The 12,199-nt window shown below is 17.7% G+C and overlaps 1 protein-coding gene across 1 annotated transcript; it reads right to left on the bottom strand.

The window, feature by feature from the left end:
- Positions 1-8: 8 nt before the first annotated feature.
- SRAE_1000156600 (Hypothetical protein) lies at positions 9-1,498 on the bottom strand (the record flags this gene model as incomplete). The annotated part of the gene is made up of 5 exons (XM_024648537.1): positions 9-161; positions 210-296; positions 340-507; positions 552-1,175; positions 1,220-1,498. 5 exons carry the CDS (start codon positions 1,496-1,498, stop codon positions 9-11), a joined length of 1,311 nt encoding a protein of 436 aa, XP_024502505.1.
- Positions 1,499-12,199: the final 10,701 nt, after the last annotated feature.

Here is a 12,199-nt window from a genome sequence, read left to right as displayed (position 1 = left end):
AAGTATTCTTAAAGATTTTTTTCTTTTTTTAATTTTAAAAGATCATTAAATGTTTTAGTCATTTTTAAATTTAATAAATATCTTTTTTGTTTTACCATTGTATTAGATGCATTAATACATTTTTCAAATTCAGCAATTAATGAATCTCTTTCCAATTCAAGCTAAATGAAAGATATTCATATAAAATTATTTTAAAATAAAGAACAAACCTTTCGAAATTCACCCAATACAATGTTGATGATATCTTTTTGTGAAGAGACTTGTTTTTTTAAACTAGAAACATAATTTCTTTCTTTCTAAAAAAGTGCAAGTTTATTATATAATAAATTAAAAACATACTTTCAGCAAGGCTTCATTTATCATCTCTGATTTTTTGATTTCTTCTAATTTTTCTTTTTCATTTTTAGTCTCTTCCATTTTTTCATTCATAAGAATAGTTTCTTTTTTTAATAACTCATTTTGTTCATTCTTTTCTTTTAATTCCTCCGTCAATTCATATAATCGAATCTGTCAACATGATAATTAAAAAATTTTTTTTATTATTATATTACCTGTAATTGACTTATTTGATCACTTAACTCAAGATGTAAATCTTCTTTTTCTTTTTCAACATTATTTATTGCTGCACCATGATTTGCACATATTTCTTCTATATAAATATCTTTTTCATTTTTAAACATTCTTAATTTCATGTCTTGTGCTTTTTTTAAATTCTCTTCTAATTGTGTCATATTAAATTTATAATCAGATTGCATTTGCATTTTTTCTCTTTCATTCTTTGTAATAATTTCCATTAATTTTGTATCATTACTTCTTAATATTGTATGAATTGTGCTTGGATTAATTTCTTCTACTGTTTGAACTTCCTCATCTTTATAATCTTTGATACCCTCTAAAAGTTTATTTTCAGTCTGTGTAGTTGATGATACATATATCTCTGACTTTAAACTCAAAGAACGAATTTTTTTTTGCAAATTAAGTATATGTTCAACATGAGCAGCCTTCATTCGATGTAACTTTTTATGAAGTTCAATGATGTTACTTTGCTCTTCATAAATAATAGATTTCCCACGTTCCCAATTAGTTGAAATAAGTTCTTTCTCTTTCTCAAGTTTATAACGATCTTCATTAAGAATGTTTATTTTTTTTTCAGATGAATCAATTTTTTTTAAAAGCTTATATAATATTTTAAAAATTATTAAAAAATATTGTTACTTACTTGTTCATTTTTTTTAGAAAGTGATACTATTTTTGATGCACCATCTTTTTTTGAACCAATTTTATTTTTTGTTAATTCATTTTTTTTTGTTAAATTTTTAGTCTCAATATTTTTGTTATTTTGTTTATGTCCACTATTTATTGTCTTTTTTTTTAAATGTGGTTTCATTAATTTTTTCATTGGAGTAGATGATACTTTTTCTTCATTTAGATTAACTTTTAGAGTTGATTTACGAAATGGTACCTCTGGAAGGTCAGTTTTATCAATATTGTTTTCCATAATTATATCAAATATAATTAAATATTATAATAAATATATAAATAATAATATTTTTATTGAAACATTTCATGATTACCAAATTTATTTAACTTTTAAAGTTTTGTTACTATGGATACATAATAAAGTAATATTATAAATATAACTTTATTATACATATTCATTTATTTATTTAAAAAAGTAAAATCATTAAATTCTTTTATTTGTAAATAAAACAAAAAAATTTTTTTTATAATTATATTAAGTTATTTTTAATAATTTATTTGATTTTGATAAAAAAATTAAAATGGCATATGATAAATTTAATTGAAGAAATGATTGTTATTTCTTAGTCAGCTGTATAGGCTCATCAACTATTTAGATAAACGATTATTCTATTTTATGAAATGATATAACAATTTATAAATGAACTTTATGTTTTTTTTCCTATATGCGTTAATTAATGTGGAAAATTAAAAAAAAAAACAACTTTTATATTTAAAATAATAATTTTATATGGTAGAAAAAATTTTGTTTTTAAAAATAAACGATTATATAGTTATTATAATATAAATTTTATGTTTAGAATTTTTTATTAATTTAAAGGAAATTGATATTTTAGGAGGATTGTAGGAAAGTTGATATAACTTTATTGAAAAAGAAAATTTTTTGAACTTTATAAATTTTTTAATGGTAAATCTTTATTCTAATGTATAATAGTTATTTTGTAAAATTTCAAATTCTATGTAAAAAGGAAAAATTAATTAGATAAAATTTATTTTATCTGGAAATTGTTTTTATTTTATTAAATTGACACCAAAAAAAATATAACAAAAATGTATATGTTTTATAATATATATATATGTATATATGAGCTATTTAATTAGAGTTATAATGTACTTTTAACCATACAAAATGTTTAACAAAAACAATAAATTTAAAAAAAAAACAATGTATAAGTTGCTTTAATATAATTTTTTTTCCCATCTTTTAATTATTTCATAAAAATTTTTTATTTATCATATGGGTATAGTGAAACGTTTTTGACTTGTGATCATTTTTAAATTTCTATCTTTTGTTGTTGAAGTGCTTTTGTTTAATATAATTTATTTATATATATATAAAAAAAAAATTAAACTAGTCATATTATATTGATACTTTGGGGACACTCTGTATTTTGACTAACTTCATCTACAATTTTTTTAATAAATTCTTTTTAACACCATACAATAAAAAGTTTAATATTAAAAAAATACAATTATCTCATAACAAAAAAAAAAACAAGACAAATTATCTTTAATTTTAGACTTTAATACTATAAAGCTATTTTTAATATGCAAAACTATTTTCATGTTATGATAAAAATAAAATAATCAAATGTTTTTTGACATAATATTTTTATTTTAATATACTAAACATTTATTCTAACATTTTTGTAGTCGGGTTATTTTTTTTTTTACAATTAACTTTATGTAGTTAAAAAAAACTTTAAAATTTTAAGTTAATTCTTTAAAAATTTTTCTAACTTTTATCATAAAAATAGTTTATTTCTAATCTTAAATTGATAAAACAAATTTTTAATTAAAATGATACTTTAAGAAATTTTTTTAAAACAATTTTATATATAAAAAAAGTGCAATTTATTTATAAATTTAATTTTTTCCGTATCTTATTTAGTAAATTTATATTGAGTCTATTAGACAACATATATACATTTAGATTGTAAAATAGATTTATAAGTACTGGTTTTAAATAGATAAACAAAAATCAAGAGTACATATATTCAATTATTATTTTTTTTTCCCTAACCATTTATATAGCTTTTTTGCAGGAAAATAAAAATTTTAAGACTTATTTTTTCAATGTTAAATAGAAGTACATTAGATTTGATAAAATACTATTATAAAAATTAATACTAGTTTCAGGCTTTCAATTAACATTATTTATTTACTTTATCTAATATAAAATTTATCATAAGAAAAGTTTTAATAAAGTTAGTTATCAAAAATGTAAATTTTAACTTTTAAATTATTAAATTTTATCTGATAAAAGAAATGTTTTATTTTTTTTTACTATTTAGTATAAAAAAAAATTAAACCATAAAAAATATAAATAATTAAAATATCATCAAGTAAAAATAAATATCTTTTATCAAATTTCTTTTTTCTTTTTTTTTGATAAACTTACAAACAAAAAAAAAAGAAATAAATCGTTGTCACGAACATAAATTTCTAACATATACAAAACTAGCTGATCACTAAAAGTGCAACATTATTTTTTTTTTTATGAATTAAAATTTGAATATAACCCTTTCTTACAATTCACTATCAAAGTTTCACATACTGACAGACTATTCATAATAAAAATTTTCACTTTTAAAGTTATTAAAGGCTTTGTACCTACATTATTGACATTTTTTTTCAATGTCATATTTTAAATTATCTTTTGTTATAAAATGTTTGATAAAACATTACAATATTCATATACAAATAATAACATAAAATGAACAATTTTTTAATATGTATATTAAAAAAAATATGATGAATCTTAGAAAAAAAAAAGATTCCTTGAAGATATCTCTTTTATACTTGAAAAAAAAAATAGTTCTTTATATTACATTAGAAACATAATATTCTTTTATTCAAATAATAGTTATATTTTTGTAAATTCTGAGAGAATTCAATGAACAGATATTGTTTATATTTTTTCTCTAGTTATTGCGCGACATATTTGAAATATTTAAATAAAAATGTAGAGAAAGGGCCACTCTTTTTTTTGACTGTTTAAAATATAAACGATTAATTTTTTTTTTTTTTGTCAAATATCATAAATATGTAAAAGAATCCAAACTTTTTAATTTTTTTTCCTACAATTTCTTTAGACATTAAGAATTTACAATATTAACATTATTTAAACTATCGTAAATAAACTTTTAAAATTTAAAATCTTAATTAGATGCAGACTAAAAATTTATTCATTTTATTTAATTGTTGTATATAATGATTTTTTATATAAATGTTAATTAAATAATATTAGAATAAAATTAAGTAAAATTGTATATTTTGTTAATAAATATGATGCCATTATATGTATATATTTATCAGTATTTGATCTAAAATTTTTTTATTTTAATTACCTAGGTACATATAAATATTTTTTTTATATCAAAATATACATATTCATATTATTTTTAACTTTTTAGAAAAAAAAAAAGTTATTTTCTTTTTTTATTTTATTTATATATATTAATAAAATATTAAAAATTCCCTGATTAAAAACATTATCAAAAAAAAATTTTTTTGGATAAAATTTTTACAAAAAAAAAAAAAAATTAAAAAGTTTGCATACAACAAAGAGACCCCGACACTACGCTTGATTCAATATTTATTATTAAATAATTTTGATTACACAATTTAACAAATATTTTCTTTTTATGTAACCAAAATGTAACGGATAAATATTATATTTTTAAAAATTTATTCATTTTTCTTGCTAACAAACAATCTTTGTTTAATCAAAATTTCAAAGTTTCACACAATTAAAATTTGAACGATTAGACCTTTTCAAATCCAAAAATATAAATATAGTCTATTTTGGTATTATAATCAAGATAGATTTTAAGATAAAAATTTATAAAAAAAAAAAAATTTTTTCAATGTATTAAAAGGCGTTTTCACTTTTATTTATCTATATTAAAATCATTTTTTGTTTACTTATTAATTTTACTCAATATAAAAAAAAATTTGATCTATCATTTCAAATAATGATAAATGAGATATAGATATTAAAATTTTTACTAATTAAATGATATTTAAAATAAATATACAAATATTTGAATGTATTATATTCCCTTTTTTAGTAATTTTTTTTTGTTACTTTTAAAAATCTTTTTTATATTTATTTTATTATAGAAAAAAAGGTATATATATATTTGTAAAATATATTTAAAAACTCATTTACCTTTTTATACTTTTTTAAAAACAACGTATCAAATAATAAAAGTTTACTCTTTTATATTTATTGACATCTACATGGAATTGAAAACTTTCTTATTTTATGAAGATATTGAAAAAATTTTATTATATAAAATCTATTTTTATAGTACTGTTTAGTTTTCATTTTTAAGTGAATTTTTATAATTGCCTGCTCATTTTGACAAGAGACAAATTTATCATTGAAAGAGGAGATTCGTTTAGGTCTATTTAATAGTAATTCTAATGCTATTAACAATAGGTCTAGACAGAAAAATATATTATTTAAAATAAAAGACAAAATCATTATTATGAAGCTTAATTTATTTTAATTTCTTAGCTAAAAATTTTTTTGACAATATTACAATTTTTATAAATGTACTTTTATTATTGTATATTTTTCTATTTAAAAAAAATGAAATAATTTTTTTTTCTAATAATTTATATTATTTAAAAAAAAAGAAAGAGAAATGATTTATTTTAGAAGATGGTAGAAAATTTTTCAGTAAGATAATAAAAAAAATATATATTTAAAATTTTGGCGTAAAAAAATTTATTAAATATATAAAAATTTTTATAAAATTCTGCTAACTGATTTGTGTCATTTGCCTTTTATTTCCTTCTTTTAATTTTATTTACAACCTTTTAATCAGTTACATTTTGCGAACGTTTATTCATTTTGCAAAATTAATAACCTTGAAATAATATATATATATCTTCTGGAGTAATATTTTAGCTTGAAAATACTTTTAGTTCATATTAAATTTATTGAACATACAAAAATATATATTACTAATCAAAATAATAACTTCTTTTTTTTTGTTAGAAATAAAGAAACAATATATGTAGAATGGAAATGTTTCTTTTGTTAACACTATTATATATCCAGACTTAGACAATGTATTTTTAAATGTACAAATAAATAGGTATCATTTTTGTGGTATAAATTATTTTATTATAATTATTCCAGACATTTGTTTTCTTTTTTTTTCTAATGATAAATGATATTATATATATATGGTTGTTTATTAAAGTAAATTAATATTTTAACTAAATAAATAAAAATAAAAATGTATATATTCATTAAGCTAATGTAATTTAAAGTAAAACTATTTATCACAAATAATATTAATTTTCATCACAAATTTGATATATCATAAATTAATATCTATAAAATATATCAATATATGAATCAATTTCTATATGATTTCAGTATACTTTTATTATTTTTTTTTTCATCAATATTAATATTATGAATAATAGCATTATAAGAGGTACCACCTATGCCATTTATATATCGATATAAAAGTATAACCTTTTTTATATAATTTAAATACAAAATTATCATGTAATATATTATAACTATATCTTATATTTTACCATTATTAAATTTATATCTTTCTTATTTTTATTATTTTTTAGAATAGTCTATAAAACTTTTTTTTTCTATATTTTTTTCAACATATTAATTATTATTATATTAGACAAATATTGAAAAAAAAAAAAATTTTTTTCTATATATGCGATTAAAATTATTTAAAAGAAATTTTTATTCATCGTTTTGAAAAGGTTGAAAATTTAACATATTGACACAATTAAAAAGTGTTTCTTATTAAAATCTTTATAAAAAGATAGATTTGAACGTTTTTTTTTTCTTTTAAATTTCTTGTTCTTTTTATATCATTAATTATGCCGTTGCTAATTATTAATTAGGGCAAATTTTTAAATTAATATAGGAGATGTCTGATTAATCTGACTAGCTTCTGATAAACCCCGTCAAATGATGGAGAATATTAATATACCTATAAAGAAAAAAAAAATTATTATTACTTTTTACGGTAGAGTGATTGAATATGCCGATATTATTTATAATGAAAAACTAAATTTTTTCATAAAATATCTTAATATAGTAATTTTATTTATTTTTACTTATATATTAAATAATACGCTACAAATTTTATTGAAGGTTTTTTATATCAATGGATACTAATAAATTTAATGAGATGCACTTTTAGGCATTCTCACACTACATTACGTTCAATCTATTCATTTACATACAACACAATATATTAAGGTTCAAACGTCTATGACATTTTTACATTAAAATATAAAAATTATGTCTTGTACTTACAGATTTAGACTGTTCATATTACATTGCTCTATTCATATAGTTTTATCTAACTTAATAGTTACCTTAGTTAACTACATTCTTAAAAATTAATAAGCTTATTTTTACCTATAGACATATTTTTGTTAAAGATAATATATATATATATATATATATATAATAAAAAATTATTTTAAGATGTTGTAATATATTATCATTTCCTATAAATCAGGTATTTTCTCTATCTTATTTCCCTTTCATAAAGTGCAACTTTTTTTTAATAATAATATATTTTTAAAATATTTTATATATATGTAAATATTATATTTATTGTTTTAATAGATCTTGATTTTTATTTATCAACAAAATGTTTATATTACTAGTATGTATATTTTGATTATTATATACCTTAAAATGTTTAAAATATTTGTAAAACTTATATATTTCTTGTTTAAAAATATAATGATACTATTTAACTGACAACTTTTTAATCATACTACAATAAAAAAAAAACTCACTGCATAATTAAAAGTGCAAATATTTTGTATTAATAACTGTTCAAGTTTTATACTCTTTCTATAAATTAATGATCTTTTATTTTATCTACTATTATTTTTTGTTATAGGATTATATTTGTTAATTGTATTTAACACAATATTATAATATATTTTTTTGTTGATTATTAATTAAAAAAATAAATACTAATATTTAATAATAAATTTATTAAATATATTTAAGAATCATCTTTTTTTTTTTTTTTGTTAATAAAATAATATAAATATTTGTTAATTTAAAATATAATTTTGACTTTTATTCACAAATAGAATTTAATGATTCATTATTTTCTTTGTCTTTAATAGACAAATGTTACATTATCTATTTATTATATGAATAATATTTATATCTTATACAATATAAAGTATATTTTATAAAGATAAGTTTAAAATGTTATCATAAAAATAAATGAAAATTACTTATAAAAATACATGTATAAAAATGTTTGCGCAATTTAAAAAAAAATTTATACTTCTATTTCTCCTTTTAATTTTAATGCCATTTTTTTTAAAAGAAATATTATCATTACATATTTAACACATAATATTATTAATTTAAACTTTTTCATTAACTTTCTTTCATTTTGACCTTAACAATTTTTTTTTTCCCATTCCTTGAACTTTTTGCCATTTCACACTATCCCATTTATCACAACTTGTTCTTTGTTTAAAGACATGTTAGCTGCAAAAAAAAAATAAAAAGAATATATTCATTCATGAATTATGTAACAGGTTTATACTTCTTTTATTTAATCATTATTCTAATAATGAAAATGTTGCAATTTTTGTACTTTTTTTTTTATTATTGTTATAGTCTTATCGCAAACATTTTATCATAGTCTGAGGAAGATGTCAGTATTTAAAAATTATTATACATAAAATTGTAACATTTAATTTTTTTATTTTCCACAATACACTTTTATGATAACTTTACCAATAAAAAATTTGGACTATTATCAAAAATATCAATTTGTCTTTTTAAAGATTATATAGTTGTTAGTAATGAAAATGATACATTTCTTGAGATAAGAATAATAAAAACTTCTTACTACTTGATAGTGGTCTAATGAAATATATTTAAAATCGAAAAAAAAAGAAATTTTTTGAGTTAGAAATTTGGTTTACTTTTTAATAATATTTAAATATAAAAGTTTAATTTAATTAATAAAGATAAATAAAAATATATAATATTCCTTCAACAATTAAGCGTAAGTTTTTTTTTTTAAAAATAAAGTTAATATTACTTTATTTTCCTATATATAAATTTTTATTTGATTAGATATATTACTACTTCTAAATTACAAAAATAAAATTAATTATATTTATATATATTTAAAATATTTTTTTTTTTTTAAATTTATTACTTTTTGTATTAAAAATATATTTTTTTTTAATTCAACATTTTAAGTGTTATATATTTTGTTGGCATACAAAAAAGTATCCATAAATATGTCACATTTTATTGCTTTTTATTACCCATTTTGATAATAAAATAATTTCAAAATATTTTTAGAATAGAAATAATTTTTCTTTTTTCATCGAATAATGTTAATATTTTAATAAATCTTTCAAAGTTAATTGAGACATATATATTTGCGATTGTTTTTATTAAGTTACACTTTTATGTTAGGGTATATCTAATAAATTTATATTATTTTTTTTTTGTCTATACATATAGAAAGACTTGTAGTATCATTTGAAATTTATTAAAATTTTATCACATTTATTGGAGAAATTTTATTCTATCATTTAATGATAGTAAAGAATGTCCTTTTTTGTCATTTGTTATCTATATATGTATAATTTTATAATAAAGTTCAACTTTTTGAAACTTGGTAGATTTTTTTTTTTCTATTTGAAGAATTTGTATGAGAATCATCTTTGTATGACCTAAAATTTTTTTAGTTTGTTGGTCATATTTACAACTCACTTTGATCAGTTGTAAGGAAATAAATATCATTACATTTTTATAATTGACATTATTTAGATTTTGATAAGATTTTAAATATTTTTATTACTATTTGCCACTTATATAGTTAAATAAAATTACGGTATATGATATATCATAGATTTATTAGACTTTTTAAAAATTTTTTAAAAACTTTGTTATTTTGTTAAATTTGATAAGTTTAAAATTATCTATACTATAAGATGACAGATAAGTAAAGTAATTAAGTTATCATTGTGTAGATTTCATTTGAAATTAAAAGAAATCGTAAACATTGATAAAAACTATAATATCTTTGTGTATGTTTTGTAGTCTAAAAAGTACATTTTCTACTGTATTTTTGTGTCTATAATTTTAAATTATATATAATAGTAATATTATTCATTTATAACTTATATAATATAATAATTATTATTTTAATAATTAGACAATACATTTATCTATTAAAGTTTTTATATTAAATACATTCTTTAAAATTATAATTATCTCCAATTTTATCAGGTTATTTTACATCTTAACAAAAGTTTAAATAATTTTTAAAAGTATCAACTAAACAATAAAATCATGAATGCATTACTGAGTACAATTAATAGACAAAGAACATTCTTCTTTTGAATATAAAATATATAATCAACACCATACTCAAAAAGTAGGAGATGAGTTTAATTGTTTATAGTACTCTTCTTCTCATATAATCATATAAACTATTAAATATATTATAAATATTGAACAATATTTTGTGGTTTAATATTATTTCTGCCATTTTTATTTTATTTTATTCATTAGCAAAAAGTGCAACTTAAAAAAAATATATTTATACTTTTGTAAGTTGATTATATCATTATTTTAGTCAGCAGGCTATTAATAGTTTTAATATCAGACACAACATATTTAATAAATCACAAAGGGAAATAATAATAAATCTTACTTTAAATTTTTCAATTTTAAGGTTGACTTTCTTTTTACTGAAACAATCACTTTTTCTATGGGTGGCATAAAACTAAAATTAATTAATTCTGTATCTTTTTGAATCAGCTGTTTCTCCCAGTTACTTTACCTTATCATAATATCTTAAAAATTAATATATCATATGATTTTATCATAGTTTAAGTTATATTTCATTATTATTGTTTGATGAAAATATAATTGTGTAGTAATTTTTTTTTTCTTATAAATATTCTTGCATATAAATTATGACTTACTACTTTAACATTTATTTTAAAAATCAAGTTATTAAAAAAATAAATAAATTATATAACAAAATAATTAGTAATATCGTATTTTAAAAGTCATTCTATATAATAATTTTTATTTTTTTTTTTATTTTAAACGGTAACACATTAAATATAACAACCTACAACTTTAAACTAATGTATTATAATATGAAAAAACAAATTAAATCGTAGAATTACTTTACAATTCAATCTAATCTTTTTATACAAATATATTATATTAATATTATTGCACTTTTGAAGTGCCAATTGTTATTATATGCCGTAATATATAAGTTATATAATAGTGTATTGGCGCAATCAACAATATATTCATATTTTATAGTTGCATGAAATAAATATAGGAATATTTTTAACCTGATCTTATTATTTATTATGTTTTTAACTAAACTTGCAGTATATCTCATTTATCAATCATATTGTCTAGTCACGTTGACGACATAAAAGACAAAATGCCGATGTATAGTCATTAATGGAGATTATACATGTCCACTGTCAACTTTTATGTTACTAATTTGATCTAGCAATATTTTGTTAAAATTTGTTTGAAACAATATATAGTAATACATCAATTTAACTACTCTTTTTAATTTCACATTATGATCGTGGATAATTAATTAGTTTGTGTTATGGTTGTCTTCAAAAGATAAGAATCATTTACATTTCCTAAGAGTAATAAACTCTAATGTTATCATAATAAATTGGTATTTAATGTGCTTTGATTAAATTTTTCAAAGTTTGATAGTAAAAGAAATTTACATTATCATGTGTTGCATAAAAATATTAAAGACGACATTAAAGTTTAAACTAATACTAGTTAAATTTTTTAATATTATTATGATTATTTTACCATTTTTTTTTTCTTTTTCTATAATTTATTTCACCATAAAACATCTATAATAATAATATCTTA

This window comes from Strongyloides ratti (genome assembly GCF_001040885.1).
Source record: "Strongyloides ratti genome assembly S_ratti_ED321, chromosome : 1".
NCBI classification, from domain to species: Eukaryota; Metazoa; Nematoda; class Chromadorea; order Rhabditida; family Strongyloididae; genus Strongyloides; species Strongyloides ratti.
This window is presented reverse-complemented; position numbering and strand designations above follow the sequence as displayed.